Here is a 25,236-nt window from a genome sequence, read left to right as displayed (position 1 = left end):
CAAAAAAGTCATTATGCACGCCTCCCTTAAAAGAACATAGGGGGAACTTGTATATGAAGAAGTGCAGGATGGCATTTTTGGAGTGCCAAAAAAAGCTTCCATAAAGTTTATATTTATCCAACAAAATTGTATGTTGCTTGTAGACAGTACCCATGTATTTGGGCATTGAGGTTACAATTTAATTTTCCAAAATTGAATATCATCAGCTTGCTCTAAAAAATGGAGGTTCATGCTGAGTTGTTTAAAATGCAGCTATGCTCTTACAGAACTTGAGAAGTTCTGGATCTCTATGGAAGCATTGAGGATCACCACTTCTCACTTGACTGGTGAAAGTAATAGCCCTATTCTTCATTCAAATGGGAATCAATCTTCTACAAGTGCTTTACATCAACATGGTATTGGGTTGAGCAACCGTAGTGATGATTTTGCCAAAAACATTGTAAATACTGAAGCATGCTTTATTTTACAGTATGAGTCTCTTAGGAAGGAGTCAGTTCATAAAAAATGTAGAATAAGCTTGAATAATGCTGATGTACACTGTTACCCAAATGTAATCAGGCTTCTGATTGCATTTTTTGATAAGCTATCTACATATGGTGCATCTGATCATGGTAAACTGCCCTCTAGCTCAACTGTGGATGCTGGGAATCCAGAAAAGGTTAATGGTTTTGGGTTTCAAAGGTTTGGTTTCTCGAACTTCATTGAAACTGGGTCCTCTGAGCATGCAAGCATACCTTTAGATCATTTTCCTTTTGTTACGATATGCAATTCTGGTTCCCTTGGTAGCCTTGAAAGTTCTTTGCTTTATGCCAGTCATGAGTGGAGAGAATATTTCTGTTTAAGGGAAGGCAGAATGTGCTGTCCACAATCCAATACAAAGAAGGTATCTGAAAATTTTCAAGCCACACCATTAGAGTCCACATCTGTTGTTGAAGCGTCTGATGTGGATGGGAGTTCTGCTGATACCAGCAGTCTGTTTGTCATTGATATAACTCTCTGTGAAATCAGAGTGCATTTTCATGATTCTTCATGCATCGTTGGGACGATTACCTTGCCTACATCTAAGTCATCTGTACTCATTTCTGAAAATTGCTTTGATATATTGTGTTCTACAGAGGGATTAGTTCTCACTTCATCTTGGTACCCACAGAACTTACGTCAGTTTCTGTGGGGACCCTCACTTCCCAGTTTATCTCCTATTTTAAATGTACGAGTGAGTAAAGAAAAATGTGGGCCTTTGAGTTCTCGTATTGAAGTAAGCGTCGGCGTTCAGCATGTATATTGCATTTTACCTCCTGAGTATCTGGCAGTACTAATTGGTTACTTTTCGTTGCCTGATTGGAGTTCAGATTCAAATGAGCAGCCTGTCATTGTAGGGTGTGAATATATTGAAACTGGAAATGAGTGTTCCCTTGTATATAAGATTGAGATACTGGACTCTACTTTGATTTTGCCCATGAAAAGCAATGAGGGTCATTTTCTAAAGACTGAACTTCAGCAGTTGTATTGTAGTTTTATTGATAGCAGCAGTTTAAATAATGTATTGAAGGATATTCCTCCTGAATGTTGGGTTCCTGCACATAAACTTTCTGAAAGAAATCACTGTTTAAATTTATTTGGACGAGACTTGTTCCTGTCATTCCTTTCTTTAAAGGACGATGGACGCAGTCACTTAAAGTTTGATCAAGATATTGAGCATGTAGATATTCCATTAGTTGCACCCCTATGTGCTGATGTTTGGGTGAAGATACCATGTGAAAATGAATCCTCAAGTTCTCCCTCAACCATCTGTGTCATGACGAGGATTAAAAACTGTCAACTTATGGCTGAGGGTAAGAGTTTCATATTTCATATTCAAGTTCTTAACCAAAATCACTTCAGTATTAATATATTATGTTACCTGTATGAAGTTCTCTTCACAATAATTTTTTTTTTTGCATGTATGAAGTATTAACCCTTCTCTTTTTCTTTACAGATGCTCAATTCTTTCATGGATTTGAGGGACTTCTTGATGCCATAAATCAATTTTCTGAAGTTTCTGATGTATCTAAATGTTTCAAATCTGATGTTCCGCAGTTTCTTCAGTTAAAGAGGACTTTAGAACAGAATAATGCAGTTTCACCTGTCATTTCAAGCATTACATTTACAGAAGTAAGATGCTATTGCGATTCTTTGTCAATGCAGTTAAATCGCTTTGGAAAAGGCTTAAAAGAACCTATTGCTAAGGCGGAAATGCAATTTATGTGTTCTGCATCATTGAGAAATGACGATCTCTTAAGTGTAGTGCTTAGTTTTTCCTCACTAGCTTTATATTCATTACCCGATTCTGTCTTATTAGCAAGATTCAAATCCATGTGTTCAACCTCAGCAGTTCTTGATTTTTCTCTTTCAAAGGAAACTCATGGTGAAATGGAGCTACTGGTTTCTTTGCCTTCTGTGGATGTGTGGTTATATTTGTCTTACTGGACTGATGTAATTGACTGTTTGAAATCTTATCCTGGACAATTATCCATAAGTGAGCCTGACAATTTAAAGCAAGATGCTGATGTTCTGTTTGTGAAGTCAGAAAATATTTGTGTTACATGTCACTTTCCTGTCTGGATTGGTGATGATGGTTGGGAGGAATGTCAGGTAGATGAAGGTCATGGAGAGGGCCATCCAAATTATTCATCTAACAGAAAAAACTTTAGATGCCTTGCAGTTACTTTGTGCAGTAAAAGTAGTGAACTTTTTGTTGATGGAAGAAATGTGAAAGTGAAGTCCAACATGGAAAAACTGAGTGGCATGGTATTGTTGAGCGAGGAGGAAAGTGGTCAATCATGGCCTCTTTTCCAGATTTGCCAAGTTTTTTTGGAAGCTCAGATTAATAATAACCAGATGGAGCTTGCACATGTTGAAGTAGATGTTCAATGTGATCATTTAGACGTATGGATTTCACATAGGATTCTCTACTTTTGGCACGGCATACCATTCAATGTTGGTGAAGGAGGTCCTTCTCAATTTTCTTATGGAGGGATTGATTTTAAAGTCCAACTTAGGAAGATTTCGTTTCTGCTAAGTGATGGAAGGGTATGCAGACCTTCTTCAGTACTGAAGCTATAAATTTTCTTTTTTTCCATAATTTGCATATCATCTGATTTATATTCATTGTTATAGGTAAATCAAGGGTATGTTTTCCTAGTTTTTTTTTTTTTTTTTTTTTTACTGTTTGCTCTTGTATTTTTGTGATGCAATGCTTGGTTTCTCATGGCCTTTTATTTTGTGTGATTGTCTTTCTTCAACATTTTAGTGCTTGATCTATTTTATAGTAGAGCACTGTATTGAATATCATTTTGATTGGTTTCATCACACATGCAACTTTGGAATTTCTTACCGCTGAGGAGAAGGAAATAAAAAGAAAAATAAATTGCATTTGAGATAATCGACATGTTTGTGTCCTAAATGCATGAGGCTTGCCATTCTAATGATTCCTTTTTGCGTTTATGTAGTGGAGTTGTAGTGGACCGCTGTTTCAAATTCTTATGGGGAACATCTTTTTGCATGCTAATATGACTCAAAACAACCTCAAAGGTTCAGTCAATGGTGACCTTCAAGTGAACTACAATAACATTCACAAGGTATATTTTGACGAACGCTTTCACATGCATTTCAATAGCAATGATATTCTAATAGCTTCTTTCTTTAATGACTGAAGGTCTTCTGGGAACCTTTTATTGAACCTTGGAAGTTTGAGGTTGATGTGATTCGAAAGCAAGAGATGAGTCTCAACAGCTCCATTTTGACAGATATCAATATCAAATCAACTGCGCACCTTAATCTGAACTTCACTGAATCCCTTATAGAGGTGTGAACTTCACCGAATCCCTTAGCCTGCTATATCCTTTAATTTGCAGTACATCTAATCTAAAAGTCTCAAGCATCTTATAAAGGGTGTTATTGTCAACCTGTGAAATGTGAAGATTTTTTATTATTTTTTATATGCAACCTGAATAGAGCACCTGTTTGAAGTCACATTGTTATTCATTGCACAACTGAAACACACACATTGGAAACGAGTGAAATGGGGGCCTGTTCATATAAAACATTTGTACATCTTACACCTATCTGTGAGGAATTGAAAAGATGATCCCCCTTCATGAATACTAAGTATGGCTATCATTTTTTTTTTTGAATAGAAACATTGTATTGATAAACAAGAGGAAAAGACCTCGAACAAACAAGAAGACCAAAAACAAGAGTTTGACCTACTAAGAATGAAAACAAACTGTATAAAAAACAGAACAAACACAAAGCTTTAGTAAAATCATCTTAAGACTGCCATCATATCTCTCATGATGGTAGAGTAGTGGTAGTCCTTGAACTGCCCCGAAACCGAAGCCCAAAGGGATGCCCAAAATTTAATTCTATCCCATAATTCCTCAACCCTTACTCCTGAGTGACCCTGAAAAATTCTTCGATTTCGCTCCATCCAGATATTCCAGAAAATAGCATGAATTAGACAATCACGAAGGATTCCAGCTTTCTTCCCCTTCCCCGAAATCCTCAGATTGATACTAAGGAGCTCAAAACACCCTTTAGGAATCACCCACTCCGCTCCGAGAGCATCCAGCATCCTCCACCATAACTTTAGGGAATACGAACAATGAATGAACAAATGATCAATGTTTTCTGCATTCTCTTTGCAAAGAACACACCAAGAGGGGGATAAGCACATCTTTGGTTGCCTCCTTTGGATGCAGTCACAAGTATTAATCCTACCATTTGCTGCCAGCCACACAAAAAATTGAATTTTCGGTGGAGTCTTTGCCTTCCAGATTGATCTGTAAGGGGGAAAGACAACACTAGTGGTAGAGAGAAGAAAAGACCTGAAAGACTTGCAGGAAAACGAACCCTGCTCCTCAATCTCCCAAGATCTCCGATCCGGTCTAGAACCGAATAATCTCACGTTCCCCAAAATATCCAAAAGTAATACCACTTCAGCAATTTCAGCCTCGGACAAATTCCTTCTGAAATCAAAATCCCAATTGAGAGGCATCTCATGATTGTTAGCAAACCAGGCTATACATTGATTTTTTCTCCTAGACAAGGAATAGAGTCTAGGAAACATATCTTTTAGAATCCCTTCTTTCAGCCAAAAATCCTCCCAAAATCTAATTTTCTCCCCATTTCCAACAGAAAATCTGCAGCATTGAAGAAAAGAAATATACCCTTTTGAAATTTCTCGCCAAGGATTCCTGCAAGACACCTTGTCTGTCTGTTTAGTATCCCACCCGTTTGAGTCTAATCCGTACTTGCTCTTAATGATCCTATGCCATAGCGAATTGGTTTCAAGTGGAAATCTCCACAACCATTTAGCTCTGAGAGCTTCATTTCTTTCTCTTAAAGAACCAATACCAAGACCACCCTCCTCTTTGGATTTAGACACCCTAACCCACCTGACCAGGTGACAGTTCTTCCCTTCTTCTACACCCTCCCATAAAAAGTTACGCATAAGTTGTTCAACTTTGGCTGTCACACCAATAGGCATCTTAAACAATGACATATAGTAAGAAGGAATGCTGCTCAAAACCGCTTGGATTAGCGTTAACCTTCCACCTTTGGATAAGCAAGCCCTCTTCCATCTTTGAAGTCTTTTCTCCACCTTATCCAAAACTGGATTCCAGAAATTAAGAGCTCTTGGGTTTCCCCCGAGAGGCAGACCCAAGTAAACCATAGGCCAGCAGCCAACCTCGCATCCCCAACTGCCCGCCATGTTATTCAGAGTCTCAATGCTAAAATTGATCCCCAGAATGCAACTTTTAGCCTTATTAATCTTCATTCCAGACACATCGCAGAACAACTTCAACATCTGCAACAGATTTAACCAATACTCTTCCTTGCCATCCAAAAAGAAAATGGTATCATCTGCAAATTGGAGGTGAGAAACTTCAACTTGATCATGACCAGAAACAATTCCATGAACTAGGTTAACATCTTGAGCCCTTTCTATTATTCTGCTTAAAACATCGCTAACCAAGGTAAATAGGAATGGAGATAACGGGTCCCCTTGTCTTAATCCCCTAGAGGCTCTAAACTTTCCTCTAGGTTTTCCATTAATCATAATGGAAAAGTTGGCAGATTCCAAGCAGCCGAAAATCCAGCCTCTCCATTTGACACCAAAGCCTTTCCTAGCCAGCACATCATCTACAAAATTCCACTCTACATGGTCATATGCTTTCTCGAAGTCAATTTTGAAAACCAGCCCTTTTCTATTCTGTTTTCTGACTTCCTCAACAACTTCATTTGCAACTAACACAGCATCTAGAATCTGTCTCTTTTGGACAAAGGCTCCCTGAGATTGGGATATAGTATTTCCAAGAACCTCCCTCAATCTTGAAGCCAAGACCTTGGATATCACTTTATAAAGGCTCGTAACAAGACTAATCGGTCTGAAATCAGTAACCTTCACGGAATTCGCCTTTTTAGGAATGAGGCAAATGAAAGTTTCATTTGTAACCCCATTAACGATTCCACTTTGAAAAAAATCTTGCATAACCTTCATGAGGTCTCCCTTGACAACCTCCCAGCAAGATTGGAAAAAACTCATGGAGAAACCATCTGGTCCCGGGGATTTGTCCTTGCCACAATCGAAAACTGCTTTCTGAACTTCCTCCAATTCAAAAGGGCGTTCGAGCCAATCAGCCTCCGTTTGGCTAATGGGACACCAATTTAGGCCATCAACTCCCCAGCCTGCATTTTCATTGCTGCTAAATAACCCTTTAAAGAATCTAATCACCTCCCTTTCAATGTTAGCCTCTACTTCTATAACTCCCAAATCCTCGACCTCTAATTTATCTATGTAATTTCTTTTCCTAACTCCATTTGCCACTTTGTGAAAAAATTTGGTATTCCCATCACCTTCTCTTGCCCATTTTACCTTTCCTCTTTGGCGCCATTTGACTTCCTCCTTCTGGGCCAAATCGCCAATCTTAAGAATAAGATTATCTCTTTCAGACCTCAGAAGGTGATCCAAGCCTTCAGATCCTTCACGTTGATCCAAAACCAGCAATCTAGCTTCTGCCTCCCGTAAATCCCGCTCTACATCCCCGAATTCCTCCTTGCTCCATACTTTCAATTTCGATTCATTTCAATAGTTGCCTTCGTTGTTAGTTGTGGATTTGCGTCCCCACAAATGCTCCCTAGAAAGAAATGGTGCCCATCATATATCCTTGTCAGAGAATATTCAAGTATATACATATAATGTATAGTCCCCATATTAAGAGATATTCCTTTTGACAATAACCATAAGGGATCGCACTGTTGGGGCCATCCTGCAATGTGGTCCAGTCATCCTAACCGTCTAATTTTTAGATTCCCATTCCAAAATCAACCCTTCAATAAGTCAGCAAAACCAGAAATCATTTGACCATATCATTATCATAATGGACACTTCAGTACCTATCAGAAGCAGTGTATTCATCTATTTATTTTGTCATAGCTAGATGAGATGACCAAATAGTTTCCGATTTTGTTAATTATTTTTTAGGATGATCCTTGAATGGGGTCTTTTTTAGGATGGCTCAAATCATTGGATCACATTGAGGGTGGTGGCCACATTCAAGCCCTTTTGGTTCTTATCACAATATACGAATCAACTTTAGACTCCCTATTAATGACATGTTACTTACCTAGAACGGTTAATAGAATTATTCCGATTACTGACTTCCCTTATGTTTACTAAACATGGAATCAACAAGTATGTGAGTCCAACATTACGATTTGTAATCTAATACCTGAAAAACCTGGAATTAGGTTGATTAGAGGGTAGTTGATCTCCCCTATTCCATACTTCCCCGATTCATGACTTGCCCTATTTCAAGTAAGTAAACATGCCATAATGACCTTTGAAACCATGCAAGAGTTATGATGTTTTCTATGTAGTGAATTACATTGGTTTTCAATAAGTTGTCAATTTTGTAGCCCATCTCATTATTGTTTCTTAACAGTGTGTGTTCAGAACATTTGAGATGATTAAGGATGCATGGGTTCTGATAGGTCCAAATGATCTTCCTGAGAGCCAGAAGTTATTAAATTCTCCTTATGCTGAATACACATATGCAGGAAAATACGCTCCTTATGTACTTCAAAATTTGACATCTTTACCTCTATTGTATGACGTTTATCGAGGCCCAATTAATCCTGATGATTTTGGTGTCTCGGAAATGAAGAACAGAAAATATGTGCAACCAGGTTCTTCTGTTCCAATCTATATCAACGATACTCCCGAGGAACAACTTATTAATGTTAAGCCAGCTCACTTTTCTGAGAGGCTTTTTGAGCAGAAGGCAAATGGGGTTGCTCATCAGTATATTACCATTCAATTTGATGGAACATCAGTATCTTCTGATCCTATCTCAATGGATCTTGTAGGACTTACCTACTTTGAGGTTGATTTTTCAATGGCATACGACGACAATAGGGGAAATAATAGAACAAATGCCATTGGTGGTTTTGTTGTTCCTGTTGTGTTTGATGTTTCGGTGCAGCGTTACACCAAGTTAATACGACTGTACTCAACGGTATTATAACAACTCAATTTATGATATGATTTTATGTTCTTAGGGTATCCCTTACACTTTATATCCATGCAGGTTTTACTTTCAAATGCAACTTCAATGCCACTGGATCTGCGATTTGATATTCCATTCGGTGTGTCCCCAATGGTAGGAACAGAAGTCATTTTTCATTTCTATGACCTATGATAGTTAGTTCAATACATTAACAATGCCATATTTATGTTACCGTTTCAGATCCTAGACCCAATATACCCTGGTCAAGAGTTACCACTGCCTCTCCATTTGGCTGAGGCTGGTAGGATTAGATGGCGTCCAATTGGAGATTCTTATCTCTGGAGTGAAGTTTATAACCTCTCCAACCTGCTTTCACAGGAGAGTAAAATTGGATTTCTTAAGTCCTTTGTCTGCTATCCCGCTCATCCAAATAGTGATCCTTTTCGATGTTGCATTTCGGTTCGAAATATCAGCTTACCTTCATCTGTTAGGTCGAGGAAGACCTTTTCTCCGCATCTGAAAAGTACTTTAAAGCAATCAGTTGTAGATGGTCAAATATCACAAAAGTTAGAGGAGTCAAAGAAGCAATTTGTTCACCAAGTGACTCTCAGTATCCCTTTAGTAGTGAATAACTACCTTCCCAAGGAAGTGACATTGACGATAGAAAGTGGTGGGATTACTCGGACCGCATTTCTTTCAGAGGTTTGTATTGTGATGTTGCCAAGTAGATCTGTCTTTCACTGAATAAGGAGTTCTCTGCTGCTTTTCATTTTCTTCATCCTTGTAAAGGTTAATACCATTACCCAGGAGAGTTTTATTTTTTGTTTGTGTTTTGTGTTTTGTGTAGGTGGAAACTTCCTTTCATAATGTTGATCCTTCGCATCACCTGAAATTGGAGATCCTTTTGCATGGCTTCAAGCCAGCAGTTTTGAATTTCCCACGTAATGAAACATTCTGTAAGATGGCTAAGTTTGCTGGAGCGAAGTTTTCACTCTCTGAAATTGTGGCCTTTTATACAGACTCATCAAACGGTAGTTCATTTATTGTTATTGTTTCTGTTGAATGTAACTTTATGCTCAGTAGGATTGTTGATGGTATTGGTTTTACTTTGTTTTAGGTCCTATATATGTTACTGTGGAAAAGGTGTTGGATGCATTTTCTGGTGCCAGGGAACTTTTTATTTTTGTTCCCTTTCTGCTGTATAATTGCACTGGTTTTCCTCTCTTCATTTCAGAAGCTTCCAGTGAAATGAAAGGAGTAAGCTGCTCTGTTCCATCTTGTTATGATATGGCTGAACAAGAACTGCTTCAGGGCAAAAAAGATGGTCTCAGTCTGGTATCATCTAGCCATCATCTGCATGCTACAGATTCACATGGTCTGGGGAGTTCCTTGTCAAGAAGTCACATTGTCTCAGTTAGAGAGAATGCTAATCCTCACAAAGAAATATTTCTTAGCAAACCTTTGAATCCATTGAACTCTCAAGAAAATTTTCAAGAGCTTTCAAGCAAAAGTGATTTAGACCATCAGAATTCTCTGTTTAATAGTTCACAGAACCAATTGAGTTCAAGCTGTCAGTTGACCTTAAAAGATTCCAACTTTTATGGTTATGAGCGTGGAAGAGCTAGGGCATGCATGTTCTCTGCTAACCCCGTTTCTTCTGTTGGTGAAGTTACAGTTAGAGCGAGCAGGTGTCTGCCTGAATATCTAACAGAAAATATGCCAAATTCTCTATGGTCAAGTCCATTTTCCCTTGTTCCACCTAGTGGTTCTACTACTGTCCTTGTTCCTCAACCATCATCAAATGCCGCATTCATGTTGTCTGTAACTTCTAGTGCAGTTGCTGCCCCATTTGCTGGGAGGACAAGTGCCATTACTTTCCAACCCAGGTAACAGTAACCATCATTCACCGATATTTTAAATCATATGCTTTTTCATTTCTGTATCTTGTTAAAATTTCTTTATTTTGCAGGTACATTATCAGCAATGCATGCAGCAAGGACGTGTGTTATAAGCAGAAAGGAACTGATTTTGTTTTTCATTTGGGCATAGGAGAACATTCTCATCTTCACTGGATGGATACAGCCATGTAAGTTACGTTTTAAATGCTGAATCATCTTGGCTTTGTTGAATAGGTTGAATGCATGCTCAAGTTTAAACTTTAAGATGAGAAATACATGAGATGAGATATCTTTCATGTATATTATCTATCAGCCTTCTTTTTCTTCCCTCTTACTTGCTTGTTCATATTTCAATCTTCTGCAGGGAGTTACTGGTTTCCATTCGTTACGATGAACCTGGATGGCAATGGTCAGGTGGCTTCTTGCCAGATCATCTTGGAGATACTCAAGTGAAAATGCGGAATTATCTTTCTGGTTCATTAAATATGATACGTGTTGAAGTGCAGAATGCTGACGTCTCCATGGGAGATGAAAAGATTGTTGGAAACTTCCATGGAAATTCCGGCACAAATTTGATTCTCATATCAGATGATGAGACTGGGTATATGCCCTACAGAATTGATAATTTTTCGAACGAGGTTGGTATAACAATTAATTTTAACAAAAAACTAGTTTATATTGCAAAATAGTTTATGTATTACCTTGAGTTTTACTTCTATTTTCTTGTTATCCTGCTTCATAGAGATGTGATTGTCATTTGTCATTTAATTCCTTAGTTTATCTGTCTCTCTCTCATAAGTATTTGCTAGCAGTGTCATGTTTTTTAAATTAGTAGTTGTTCATTATCTGGTTTAAGGAAAACCTCTGTTTGGTTTCACATTTAGTTGAGCCGTAAGCAAATGCCAAAATGCATTGTTGTGAACTACTTTTGAGTGGAGCATTCTTTCTAAAGCTTAGTGAACACGTTTTTGCATTTTAACCTTATCATACCATTTACTAAAATGGTTTTGTTGCACGTCTTGGCACTTTTTAGAGGCTAAGGATCTACCAGCAGAGGTGTGAAACTGTTGAAACTACTGTTCACTCTTACACATCTTGCCCTTATGCCTGGGATGAACCATGCTATCCACATCGTCTCACTGTGGAGGTACACCTTTTTTTTTGTGTGTTAACTGTAATAATAGATAGTTTATTGTGCTTACTAAAGAGTTTTTTGTTTTTGTTAGGTACCTGGAAAACGTGTTTTGGGGTCATACACTCTTGATGATGTAAAAGAGTACAGTCCAGTGCAATTGCCATCATCTTCTGAGGTAGTTACTTCCCCTGAATAAAGTTTCGTAACTAGCACAATTAAATTTGTTGTTTGAGAACAGTTTGTTGCATGTTGTGTCAAGATTTTCTCCCATCTTCTGAGGTAGTTACTTCCCCTGAATAAATATTCATAAATTAGCACAGTTAAATTGGTTGTTTGAAAACAGTTTGTGGCATGTTGTGTCAAGATTTTCTCCCATCTACTTCGTGTGTTTCAACCCACGCATAAATTTGGAAAGATTATTTGCATAACCTATGTAGTTCACTTTTTGAAGCTTGTTTGCTACAAATGGTGGGATACATATTGTTAGCTGGTTGTTTGAATACTTGCTGGAATTTATTGTATTTGGAAATAAAGTTCTGTGTATTACATTGATGTTGTATCAAATCACCACACACGCTTCACATGTATGATTATTCTCCTTCTAAGCTTCATATATGCATTCTATTTGGATGTTAATTTGTCCTAACTTTTGTAATCAGAAACCTGAGCGAACATTGCATTTATCCATCCATGCCGAGGGAGCAACGAAGGTTCATCTCTTATACCTTGGCACATTCCATGAACTTTCTATCACTTATCTTCATTAGCTTAGTGATTGTCTTCCTTTATTGCAGGTCCTCCATGTTATTGACTCAAGTTACCATATTTTAAATGACATGAAGAAGACAAGTGTCCCTCGCTTAAGAGAGAAAAGGAATGATGAACAGAAACAGGACAAGTGTATAGGTTTCATGGAAAGAATTTCAGTTGTTATTCAACACATTGGTATCTCCATGATCAATATTCATCCACAGGTAGGGAAAATTATATCTTCTATCAGGTTCCGTGGAGCTTTGTCAAACTATGGCTAACTGTTGTTTCTTTTGTAGGAATTGCTTTTTGCTTGTGCAAAGAACATTACAATTGATCTCGTACAGAGTTTGGATCAACAAAAACTCTCCTTTCAAATGACATCATTGCAAATTGATAACCAGCTGCGATCTTCCCCATATCCTGTTATTTTGTCTTTTGATCGTGATTACAAAAGCAATCCCATTGGCCATGTGAATAAGGATGATGTCACGAAACAAAGAAGTGAAAGAAAGCTGCAAAGGACTTCTCACAGCTCTTTCGAACCTGTATTCTACCTTGCTGTATCAAAGTGGAGGAAGAAAGATGTCTCATTGGTTTCATTTGAATATATAAGCTTAAGGTGTACATTTCTTCAATTAAAACAGTTAAGATAATTTGATACCTTTTAGTGCTTATTGTTGTCTGTTTAATGATTGCAGAGTTGCTGATTTCTGTCTTGAGCTTGAGCAAGAATTGATATTAAGCCTCTTTGGCTTCATCAAAAATGTATCTTCAAGGTTCCAGAGTAGAGTCTTGCCATTATCAGATCCATTCTTGGGCTCTCATATTAAGGATACGGGTTTAATGGATTCCTATGCAACAGTGAACCAACTTCACTTAATGCCTGTTCCCGTTTTTAATGAAAGCCACAAGCCCAGACTCTCACTACCTTCAATAGTTCCAATTGGAGCTCCATGGCAGCAAATTTACCTTTTGGCTAGAAGACAGAAAAAGATCTATGTTGAAGTGTTTGATTTGTGCCCCATCAACTTGACCTTAAGGTGGCTTGCAAATCCATAAAAAATGCCTCTGGAATAGTTGGAAATATCTTAAAATTTGCCACTTGACAAGTTATGAATTTTGTCTCAACAGCTTTTCCAGTGCTCCGTGGATGCGTAAAAATGGGATTCTTACCGCTGGAGAATCTGTTATCCATGTAAGTGGCATAAATATTATCCTAAGAGAAGCTTTAAATAGTATATAATATAATTGCATAAAAAGTAAGTTTCAAACTATTTATATTGTCTGAGCTGTGTACATGCATTTGAGGCAAAAAATGAGGTAATGTATGAGTAGATGTCATATAAGAAGGAATAGGCTTTCGATCTCACAATGCTGTACACAGACACAAACACCCACATACCATGTGCCCGAAGACATACATAATCTCCTTTGTTTACTTTCTCATACTTACAATGATACTTAATTGCAGAGAGGTCTTATGGCTCTTGCTGATGTTGAGGGTGCACGAATCCATCTCAAGCAGTTGACAATTGCACATCAAATTGCTAGCTTGGAGTCTCTTCAAGAGATCCTTGTAAGGCATTATACACGGCAACTTCTTCATGAGATGTATAAGGTAAATGTTAACATTAGACCCTAAACATTTACCTACTAAGGTGTCTAGAGACACTTGGCAATAGTGAGCAATTTTATTCTCTTAGTCACAATTGGTTAGTTAAACAGGTTAATTATTTTGGCAACCCTGAGTTTAGGGGCAGTTTTTTCTTTGCTATCTTTCCGATTGGAGAGCTGGTGCTCCTAGTAATGCCTTGTTCTGTTCTGCTGAATACATTTTTGCTATCTTTTTGTTTTGTCGTGAACTTCGTGTATATGCTTCTTTTATTCAATGAATTTTGTTTCTTAGTTATAAATAAAAAATTTTAAAAATCATTATAGATTTGCACTTCTTGAGGTTTAACATGTTTTCTCATAACCCTTGTAATATCTGAATTTACACCCCCAGAGATTTCAAATTTGTTGCTCATAACCTGTGCAAATCACAGGTAACTGACATGAAAAAGCTGATCAAAGGACTAAAACACCCTTACAATGTTTTGGGTTAATTACGCAGATACACCCCTAAGGTTTAAGGTGTTTTCACATAGGTCTCATACACTTCTGAAATTTCAGAGAGAGCTCCTGAGATTTCAAAGACCCTTAGAGCATTGTGAAGATTATATGATGAACATTCTAATAAAAACAGGTTTATTGATTATTTAGTTGTGATCCACTTCTTGCAAGTTTGTGAGAACTTTAACCTCATCAATTATGCTCGGATGCCACCACATCATGTATGGTTGAAATTTTTTAAGACTCCACCATTCACACTTGTTCTTAAAGCTGGGTTTACCAAAAGGGATATCTTTAACTTACACCTGCTGGTTGCAATTGTGCTTCAAACATACTTTGGGGCTCATATCTTGACCTATATATGAAACTGTACGCATAATTCAACATCTGTTCAGCTTCTACTAAATCCATAGCCTAGTATTTTGGCACTTTAGTGCAGGGCATGTAAGTTTTTTTTCTTTTGCCCCCTCAACATAGGGCGCATTCCGCTAGTCTCTAAAGAGTCTATGCGTAGACTAAATTTCAGTCTCTGTGGACTGCTGCTTCTTAGGACTTGGATTGCTCATTCTAACTGTTACATTGCTCATCATGCAATGAATTACCTATTTTGCAGGTGTTTGGTTCTGCTGGTGTTATAGGCAATCCCATGGGATTTGCAAGGAGTATGGGGCTTGGTATTAAAGATTTCTTGTCAGTGCCTGCCCGGAGCATTTTTCTGGTAAGTTTTGGAATAATAAAAAAATTACTTTCCTCTATTTATCAGTATAATCATTCTTTTATCCTTTGATAGAGCCCCACTGGACTTATTACTGGCATGGCACAAGGCACCACTAGTCTTTTAAGTAATACTGTCTATGCTATAAGTGATGCTGCCACACAGTTCAGCAAAGCTGCACACAAGGTAACTCCATACCATTTTGTGGTCCATAGTTTAGTTTCTTCTTTAAATATTAATTGGATTTTTATTTGTAGGGCATTGTGGCATTTACATTTGATGACCAGGCTGTTTCAGGAGTGGAACAGCAGCAGATTGGTGTAGCGACTCACTCTAAGGGTGTGATAAATGGGGTGTTTGAGGTATGTCGATAGCATATCAATTTGTGCAGTAATTTGTTAAATGCTGAGGTTTATTCAATTAATTTCTCTTTGTTGATTCCAGGGACTCACAGGTCTTCTTCAATCACCAATTAAAGGAGCTGAGAGACATGGTCTTCCTGGTGTCCTGTCAGGTAATGCAATACAGGGATGCATTAATAATAACATTATCTTGTTTGCCTTCATTATGATCGGCAGCTAACAGAATAAAGGATGTTATCACCTTAAGATGCTCAGGTGTTTAGATATGGTTGCCTGGCTGTTGATAATGCTCTCATGTTCTCCATATCTATGGTGCAGGCATAGCTTTAGGTATTACAGGACTTGTGGCTAAACCAGCTGCTAGTATTCTTGAAGTTACTGGAAAAACTGCACAGAGTATCAGAAACCGGAGTAGGTTCTATCAAATGGGGCAACAGCGCTTTAGGGTCCGTCTTCCAAGGCCTTTAAGCAGGGAACTTCCCTTAAGACCTTACACTTGGGAAGAAGCTGTTGGAGCATCAGCACTTGTAGAGGCGGATGATAGTTTTAGGCTCAAGGATGAGATTTTGGTCATGTGCAAGGAACTAAGACAAGCTGGTAAATTTGTCATCATTACACACAGGCTTGTATTAATTGTAAGCTGCTCAAGTCTGGTGGACTTAGGTAAGCCTGAATTTCGAGGTGTTCCTGCTGACCTGGAGTGGGTAATTGAATCGGAAGTTCGTTTGGAGAGTGTTATACATGCTGACTGTGATCAAGGAGTAGTACATATAGTTGGAAGCAGTTCAAATATTCCTTTGCGGCAAAACCAGCAAGCTAAAAGAAGCAGTGGAACAGGAGCAGGGCGTTGGAACAATCCTACTGTTCCTCTCATTCAGACAAACTTGGAATTGGCGCACCAAGAAGATGCAGAAAACTTGTTACAGATTTTATTGTCTACGATTGAATTGGGAAAGGAGCAAGGGTGGGGTTGTAGGTATCTTCTGCATCGAAGTAACATCAAATAAGTCGGGCGGAGCATAATTATACACTTGTTTGAAGGATTCAATTTTGCACAATGCTAGCAGGCCAGAGGACTTGTTACAGATCTTGTGATGTTTTACAATGGAGTGATGTCAACTAGGTCTAAAGTCGAGCTTCTTTATCACAGTTTGAAGGACTAAATTTTGTAGGAAGCGTGGTGAAGGGAGTGAGAAATGAGTCGCTTGTATGATTTTATTTTATTTTATTAACTCCCCCGATAGGAAAGCAGCATTAAGAATGCCAGCCAGAGACCTTTCCCCGTGTTATGTCTTACACAATGTAGACTTGGAATTTCCAGTCTGGTGTTCGATATGTAATTTCTACAGAAGCCAAAATTTTGTACAGTAGAAAGATATAGGTTAGTTTTTCATTTCCTAATTTGAGGAAGTGTTTTGCATATATTTACTTGTAAATTTGTGGTTACTGAAACATTTAATGTATAAAATGTTAGTCAGAAGTTCAAATCAAATGAATTCGGAAATTTTTTTTTTTTTTTTATCACCTCTTCAGGTGGTATGTCTAATTTGTGTTGCTTGGGACTCTTGATTTTCTCCTTTGTTCTACTTATATTGTAGTTTCTGACTGGAAAATTAGGAGCAGAGGTAAGGAAAGAGAGTGGGGTAGAACTGACGTAAAACATGTGTATATATAACCCCCAGGTGAATGTGCCCGGTCGGGAGTGTTTCGGTAGGAAACGCCGTTGTTCATGAGCATTTTTATTGAAACAACTTTTTAAATTTTTAAAAATCTAAGTGATTCCTTGAAGAACACTTAAAAGTGGGTTATGAAGTAGCAACTAAAAAAAATTGACTTTTTTTTCTGTCAAAAACTGGTACAAGTGTTTCTGCTCTTCTAAGCTCCAAGCAGGGTTATAAAATTGATAAAAGAGGCGCCATAATCTCTTCTCGTTCTCTTTTAAAATTTACAAATTATTAATAAATAAGAAGTTCGAAACGAAAAATATTGAGATAAGGGGTAAATAAGTAATTTCATTCAAGCTTATAGATCTGCCAGCTGTGTTGGGCCGAAGTTTCAAAGAGTTTTAATTCAAAAGTGGGCCAATAATTTTCCAAAAGATTTTGAACCCAATCCAATCCAATCCAATCCAATCCGGTCTCTGCAGAACTGCTTCGTCTCCAACGCCAGAAACACGAAAACCCTTTTTTGCCTCTCTCTGTCTCTGGCTCTGTTTCTCGGAGAAGAAACATTTAGGGCTTGATTGATCCGAGTTCTTGATTCCTGAACATCCAAAACCGTACCCAAATTCCCAATTCAATACGCTGTCCAATTATCACAAGCACTTCTGAAGCAAACCCTAATTGAGCCCTAAGAACCCCAACAGGCTGGTTTATTAGTCTCGTGTGGAAAACAAAAGGGATTGAAGAGAGATGAGCAGAAGCCGAAATGAGTAGGCTTTCATTCAGACCTCGCCCTCTTGATATTCACAAGAAGCTTCCCATTGTCAAGTCTGTTAAGGACTTCGAAGACGATGACACCCCAACTTCTACTCGCAATTCTCAGCTTCTGCGTCTCGCCGCCGATGCCGCCATTGAAACTGAGGTGCCCCAAACCCCCACCAACAAGAAACTCGCTCCTGAAATACCAACTCCTCAGTTTGTTATTGTTGACACTTATGAGCGCGACTATTCTCGCACTTTTGCCCAACCCAATTCGTACCTTCGCGCAAGAGGAGGTTTTTCTAACTTCAAACTCATTGCTTACCTCCATTTTCTTCTTCATATTCTGTTGCTGACACATTGTTTCCATCATTTGCAGCTCGGGCCGAGCTCGGAGAGTTTGTGGAGTATGACCTAGACAATGAGGATGAGGACTGGCTCTACGAGTTCAACAAAGAAAAGAATATTCTTGCTCCTGACAAGTAATCATTTTACCCATTGTTTTTAGCAAGCAATTAAGGACAGTAGAACTAGCCCCCTTAAGTCCTTCATTCTAATTCATTTGATGCATTTAGGCTGTAAGTTGATAAACCCAATTTCAAAAAATTGATGTTGTGGAATATGCAGACGACCAACCATTCAAGCTTGAATTTGCCGCGTACCCCTTTCCAAAAGAAACTGTCTTATGTTTTTAATCTATTTTCTTCAACTTCTGTTGATGGTAAGCTGATCATCCAGGTGTGTGCTTATACATGCAGGCTTGAGAGTATTATTTTTAAGTTGGAGGTTTTGGATCATAAGGCGCGAGAAAGAGCAGGAGTTATAACTCCTACACTTGCTTCACCAATCCCTGTACTTCTACAACATGATGTTGCTAGTGAGGTGATGTGCGTTTTTTTTGCTTTTTCCAGATGAACTGACCAGTGCCAATGCTAGTTGTGAATAGTTCTTTTTTGCATTCATTAGCTGTATCGCAATGGTTGTGTCATTCATTTATTTGTGTCAATTTGGTTCTTCTTAGGTCTTACTATATGAGACTGAGGTACATACTTTCATGTTCCTAAACAGAAAAGGTTGCCATTCTCTCAGTTTATGAAGATCCTAAAAGATAATTTCTGGTCATCTTTTATTGAAGATAGAAGTTATATTTCTCTTTTCATAAGAGATCTATTATGTTTGCATTTTGATGCTTATTTTTCTAGTTTTTGGTCTTGTTGAATCCTTTTATGAAGTTACTAATTTGAAAAAAAATTTCTCTTTGGATGTAGGCTCTCCAACCTCAGTCCCTCAGATATGCTGTTATCCAATCTATTTATAATTATTGGAAAGAGAAGGTGTGTAATATACACAAGCTTGAGAGTTTTAGAACCTAATTTGATTACTCAATTTCAGGCAGCTAGACTACCCTGATTTGCATGATACTCAGTTGAGTTTCAGGCTAATTTTTTTCTTTAAAAATATTTTTTCATGAATATGTATTCTTTTCCCCCATTTTTGGCAGCGTGAACGATGGCAGAAGCCTATTTTGCGGCGTTTGCAGGTTAGTTTATTTACTTGATTATGTGCTTATATTGTCACTGCCTATATGTGCTTGCAGATCATTTTATTCTTCATCATGATTTCTTGGTTCTCATCTACACTTTGTGTACAGCCTCCTCCACCGGTTAATGACACCAACCCATACAATGTCTTTAGGCCAAGGGAGAAAACCCACAGACTGCACACAAGAAGGGTAGGTGACAAACGTGTTTGTGTTTTCCTTTTTCCCTGGGTGGAGCTTTTAGTTAATGGTTTTCTATAAACATATTTGTAAATTTGTTTTTATTGCTTGTCTTGCTTTTAGATGCAAAGAAGGGAAAACAATGTGCAGTCATTTGAAAAGCTTCGTCAGGTTTGTATTGCTTTCAAATTTTCTTTTTTCTAGAAATGTTTTTATTTCACAATTTTATATTTGCCCATCATAATCACAAGCTTTTCTTTTGGAATTGACTATTCTCAGGTCAGACGCAACCTGGACCAAGCCAAGACCATACTGGAGGCTTTAATCAAGGTGCTTCAATTGAAGTGTTTATAGTTTCCTTGGGTGGTATTATATTCATCTGGGGATGAAATTCTCCTCAATGCTACTGATTGCTTATGTACAAATGTATGCAGAGAGAAGAGAAAAAGAGGGAAGTCATGGAGATTGAAGTTAGTCTTCAAATAATCCAAATGAAGTACAAGGTATGCTTGGGGTATATTGTTCTCTTTGGTTGCTTTAACTACAACAATTATGCGGTAGCTTTCTCTTTAAGATTGACCTTGACAAACCCATTGTACCATTTGACTTTCATCTAAGTCTACTTCCTGCATGAACTATTTCACAAGGTTGTATGAACAAGTTTGTTTTATTTATTATAAATGAATTAGATAAAACTGGCAGCTCAATTGTAAATTTCTCTATTTTCTTCGTTGTCCTTTTACCTCTCCTATTTCAGGGAGGTTGCTACCAGCGTTTGGTATTGTGGTATGTAGCATAGAGATTGTTATTCCTATTTGGAGCACCCTATGCCGCTGTGAAAGAAAAGTAAAAAGAAATTGTGAAGGAAAAGTAAAAAAGTAATTTCTTTTTACCTCTAAATATGATATGCCTTCCATGAGGCATATAATGCTGTCCACAGAATCATCTGTGTATGAAGGACTCTAAGTTAAAATCACATGATTAGTACTTGTGTAAACTTTTTCATATACATATTTATCATGAAGTTGATATTGGAAAGGTAATTTTCAGGACATTTGTAGGTAAATTTTCTGGGCCATGTAATACATAATGGTTTAAGATCTGTTGCTGATTCATGTATGACCTTTTTGGATGACCTTTTTGGTTCCTTTGGGTTTCAGCATGAAACTGAGCTCCTGGAAGATAGCTTGGCCCTTCCTGGATTTCCACCTGTATCTTGCAAATTTGGTTCAAGTGAGGATGAATTTGTTGATTCAGATGATGTTGCAAACAGTCGGCCCCGCACACGACCTTCTGCAATACAGAATCCGCCTTTAACTGACTCCAATATGGTTATGGTTCCTACAGGAACCATGAAGCAAGAGTTTAGACGGCGGCATGCGCCACAAGGGTGGCTTCATAAAATGGTACTTCAATTATCTTCTTGTGAATTGGACTACCTATCTGGCTTTACCATTATCCCCCTTCCTTTCCTGTTTCTTCTGTCTACTAGGGAGATATCTCCATAAGTGATTTCTGAAGTTTGTCACTGTCATGAATTCAATATCTAGTAAGCTACCATGTCAAATGTTAGGGAGTTCTAGCAAAATTAATTTAGAATGTAGGATCCCCTTTGTTTTTTCTTGTTTCTTTTTTTTTTTCGGTTAGTATATATGAGTGAATCTGAACTGTTGGATGGGATTTATGCAGGATCCTCTTGAACCAGTTTTGTTATTTACAAGACCTCTAGTTCCAGAGAAGTTGGCAGCTGCAGGCATTGTTCCACCATCAGATTCTTCAACGCAAAAGGGAGTACCAACACCACCTTATAAATTTCGAGGAAGAATTGGCAGAGGAGGCCGATTGGTATTTGACAGATGGAACCCCTTGATGCATACTCCAATTGACTGTGGGAATTCTTTTTATATACCACCTAAACCTCGACCTACAACATACAATTGATTTTCATGCCTCTCGTGTTTCGTCTTCCAGTTGTGGCAGACTACTCACTGGAAAGAGGTGCAATTAACTATTTGGAAGACATTGAGGAGGGTTCCTGGGTAAACTGTGTGGTTGTGTTAGCCTTCTCTTACGCCAGGATATGGGTATCCATGGAAGCCTGCCATTCTTGTAATTTTGACTAGAGATCAAGGGTACTTATGGAAGGGAAGGAGGGTTGATGTATCGAATTTTCCTACTGTTAATGCTTGTTAAAATTGTATTCATCTGCCCTGCTCTTCCCCATGTACAAAGCAACTCTAAAATTCTTGAGAGGCAGATCCAATGTCTCATTTCCCTTTACCAATCTTCTTCGGCAACAGAGTGATGAATGTTTGGCAAAATACCTCCATTAGCAGTAGTAAGAGTCCCCAGAAGCATGGGAACAGAGCTACAAAAGCAGTCATTAATCAGTTCAAGTCCTACTAACAGGGATAGTGTAAGAACAAAGTGCAAAAAGCAAGACAAGGCTGGGTGGGTGAAGGCAAGCAAATGTGAAAGCAATGAACTTTAAATTTACATCAAGCATGCATTTGCAAACACCCATTGTCAAATTCATGTCAATCTGCAAATTTAGAGTAATTTGAAAGCAAAATCCCAAAGGTCAATGAATCTGATAAAGATCAATGCAATCTGTCTGCAATCGCCTTTAAGCTGCAGTTAAACATTACATAACTCATCACTCAGCACAGCATAACACGAGGAACAAATTTTCACACATGAGAAGTGAAAACCAAGCTGGCACACCATTGTTAGCATGAACTGGTACTCTCAGAGCTACTTTACAACCTCGGTGGCCAAAACGACGCTCCTCGCTTCTCCCCCGAATCTGGGCTCACTGGATACATTTCTGCAGAGTCGAAGAAATTGATGCTGGCCTGGAAAGCTTGGTCGAGGCCGGAAACATGTTTTGCTCCCCGAAAGTCATTGTCCCTGCGAAGAACGAATTTATATTTGAGGATTAGAGGGAGAGGCACAGCTATTGCTTCGCCTGAATGGATTTTCTAGGATCAACAATAAAATCATATCCAAGCCACCATTTTCGTTAATTGAATACTTCCTTCCTTCCTCGGAACTCCTACATTCTGTCAATGACAACATGTATGCAAAAGTTTTTCTTTGTGTGTTTTTGATGAATTATTTTTGCACATGTGTTAAACCGTAATTTACAGGAATAAGGCAAGCAGTATTCTTAAATCTCCAAGTTCATGAATGAGAATCAAAATGATATGGTATTTGACATTTTATGTGGACTTAACAATTTTACAAATGTGAAATTGCTACATAGGCTGTCAAATTCAAATCAAACATTTTGTGTTTAACAAAAAATAAAAACCTAGCCTCTAAGAGATAAAGAAAACGAGAGAGAAAACTTCCCATCGAATCTTCGGTGTTCTTCCATTTTTTGGTGGACCTATATCGATGTACTTTTTTTTTCGCAGATCTAGATCTTGCGAGGTTGCTCTTTGAGGTGTTGTGGCTTGGTCATGGTAGATCCATTATTCATTAATGTTTTGCTATCTATGTCATGCCCCGAAGGAAGATTAGCGGCGATTTGTTTTCCTTTTGCCGATATTGTTTTAGTTTTTTAATTTTGATTTAGTTTGTTTAATAAAGTCTAGAAACTCTGAGTTTTTTGTGTTTTTTTCTCTCATGATTCCACTTAGTTGAGTTTGTTGGGTGTTCTTAGTCTCTTTAAGAGAGTCATGCCGATTAGTGGCTAGTTTTTTACTTTGAAGTCATTAGACTAGATTTGAGGAAATTATGACGATTGAAAGGGGTTTTAGAAAAAATTATTGTCAAGTGTGATTCTCTCTACATCGTTTCAGCTTTTTTGCTGGGTCATGTCATTGGGGAAGTTTTACCCATGGTTGCCATATTGTAATTAGGATGGCTCCTTTTAGAGTCTGTGTCCTTTGTACTCTTTATTCTTATTGATCTAATAAAATTCTATGACATTTTTATCACACAAAAAAATATTTTGTATTTAACTTATCTCTTGAAGATGTTCTAATAAGCATAATTCTATCAAATAGTTTATTACAAATGAGAAAATAATCCAAAGTTGCATTTATTGCTAGATTCTCATAGAGTTTCTACTAAAATTAAATTAAAAGATATTTTATAATTGACAATCTGTGACGAATAATTGTTTTATCAGCTATTTATTTCATTTACAAGAATGAGGAGTGCAAGAGTTACATAAGGTGTATCATCTTTATCCTTCTCAATACTGGACATGTATCTATTAGTATAACCATAGTTAATTCTTTACTTTGTATTTGTGGAACTATGGTTATGACTATGAACATGTGTCAAGTGTTAAAGATTTCATGTATTATTACAACACAAATAATATGTAGTTTTTTTTTTCTTTTGCACAAAATAGAAGAAATGCGAGAATCAAAATATTGCTAAGAGTTAATGGTATACTACTTCCTATTTACCACTAGAGTTCTAACAATTCCGATTTGTCTTAAAGTGTTTTGGTCTTAAATAGTAACAATTTATTAGTAAACTGATGTATTTATATGGAGGAAGCCTTTTTTTTATATGTACAATGGTTTTAAATATATTAGGGGTATTCTAGGGATATTTAAGGGTGGGCAGAGAGGATCATTATTTCTTAAATTTGGTTGTGGAGTGAAAATATAAGGTGAATGGATAAATATGACATGTTGGTGGAATCAACATTCTATTTTTGTCACACCATACACATATATGATTATATACTTTCCTTTTCTAGAAACAAGTGGGAGATAGGGGAGTTGAACACAAAAATTCGCGTGACATAATTAAACCAAGCAAAGAACCCTAGCCACGTACGAGGAGGAGACCTCCTCCATTTTTTTATCAATTTTTTCCTCAAATTTTTTTTTTTTTTTTCCTATTGAGTTGGTTTCTTGTAGTGATTTTCCTTGAGCCATGCTCAAATTTGAGTACTTCATTACCATTTTTATGCTCTTTCTTATATCCATTCATTCTCTCAAAATGCCCCCACTAAGATTTCTCATTTGATCTAAATCTAGTGTTACCACGCTTTTTGAAGATTTTACTGCTATCTACTCGGGTGTTTTTGGCCATCTACGTCCGATAAAGATCTTTATTCGATGTTATGCGAAGTTGAATTATTGGAGACCTTATTTTCCGCAATCCATGTTCCACGATTGATTTCTTGGTTAGATGGGGTGAGTTTAATGTTGGCATTACTTCATGTGATGCAATTAGTTCTCATGATTTAGTAATTAGTATTATGAGTTGTTTTAGGATTTTGGTTGTTTTGGATTGTGCATGCGTTGCTTGACATAAAGCTTAATTTTGCAGATGTGGATATTTTTAGTTGCTTGTGTGGATTTTTTTGTATTGTTGACAATTTTGATTTTTGATTATTAAAAAAAAAACACATGACCTCGTACACATGGATGAATGCTATTAACTACTTGAACTACAAACCACTGATTTATAATTTTCTCGTACAGAAAAAAAACCCAAACCCCTATGAAAAATTTGGAGATGGAGCAGAAAAAAGAAAAAGAAAAAGAAAGGATAATATATCATTTGTGAAAATGTGGATAAAATCAAGGGCATTTCTGTA

The 25,236-nt window shown here is 37.5% G+C and overlaps 2 protein-coding genes across 4 annotated transcripts in view; both read left to right on the top strand.

The window, feature by feature from the left end:
* Positions 1-17,038, top strand: part of LOC117620640 — a 32,200-nt gene extending 15,162 nt beyond the window's left edge. Inside the window, exons 24-47 of one of the 3 annotated variants that reach the window (XM_034350770.1) lie at positions 253-1,832; positions 1,976-3,069; positions 3,489-3,617; positions 3,695-3,844; positions 7,986-8,558; positions 8,631-8,702; positions 8,790-9,251; positions 9,397-9,580; positions 9,667-10,435; positions 10,519-10,635; positions 10,812-11,085; positions 11,481-11,594; positions 11,674-11,757; positions 12,242-12,292; positions 12,377-12,556; positions 12,632-12,954; positions 13,034-13,375; positions 13,467-13,530; positions 13,807-13,953; positions 15,061-15,165; positions 15,238-15,348; positions 15,420-15,524; positions 15,607-15,676; positions 15,843-17,038. In XM_034350770.1, the coding sequence (XP_034206661.1) occupies positions 253-1,832; positions 1,976-3,069; positions 3,489-3,617; positions 3,695-3,844; positions 7,986-8,558; positions 8,631-8,702; positions 8,790-9,251; positions 9,397-9,580; positions 9,667-10,435; positions 10,519-10,635; positions 10,812-11,085; positions 11,481-11,594; positions 11,674-11,757; positions 12,242-12,292; positions 12,377-12,556; positions 12,632-12,954; positions 13,034-13,375; positions 13,467-13,530; positions 13,807-13,953; positions 15,061-15,165; positions 15,238-15,348; positions 15,420-15,524; positions 15,607-15,676; positions 15,843-16,531 (7,789 nt within the window). In that variant the 3' untranslated portion in view covers positions 16,532-17,038. The remainder of the gene's footprint in view (positions 1-252; positions 1,833-1,975; positions 3,070-3,488; positions 3,618-3,694; positions 3,845-7,985; positions 8,559-8,630; positions 8,703-8,789; positions 9,252-9,396; positions 9,581-9,666; positions 10,436-10,518; positions 10,636-10,811; positions 11,086-11,480; positions 11,595-11,673; positions 11,758-12,241; positions 12,293-12,376; positions 12,557-12,631; positions 12,955-13,033; positions 13,376-13,466; positions 13,531-13,806; positions 13,954-15,060; positions 15,166-15,237; positions 15,349-15,419; positions 15,525-15,606; positions 15,677-15,842) is intronic. The other 2 variants (XM_034350771.1, XM_034350772.1) reach the window with 2 other exon arrangements.
* Positions 17,039-17,621: 583 nt separating this feature from the next.
* On the top strand, positions 17,622-22,761 carry LOC117620639. Its single transcript, XM_034350769.1, has 11 exons — positions 17,622-18,240; positions 18,324-18,426; positions 18,703-18,826; positions 19,213-19,278; positions 19,446-19,484; positions 19,596-19,676; positions 19,788-19,835; positions 19,944-19,994; positions 20,099-20,167; positions 20,825-21,070; positions 21,354-22,761. The coding sequence occupies exons 1-11, from the start codon at positions 17,952-17,954 to the stop codon at positions 21,603-21,605; spliced, it is 1,368 nt and encodes a 455-aa protein (XP_034206660.1). The 5' UTR covers positions 17,622-17,951; the 3' UTR covers positions 21,606-22,761.
* Positions 22,762-25,236: the final 2,475 nt, after the last annotated feature.

Source organism: Prunus dulcis, chromosome 3 (genome assembly GCF_902201215.1).
Source record: "Prunus dulcis chromosome 3, ALMONDv2, whole genome shotgun sequence".
Lineage (NCBI taxonomy): Eukaryota > Viridiplantae > Streptophyta > Magnoliopsida > Rosales > Rosaceae > Prunus > Prunus dulcis.
The sequence above is the reverse complement of the archived record's forward strand: the minus strand, read 5'-3'. Positions and strand labels throughout refer to the sequence as shown.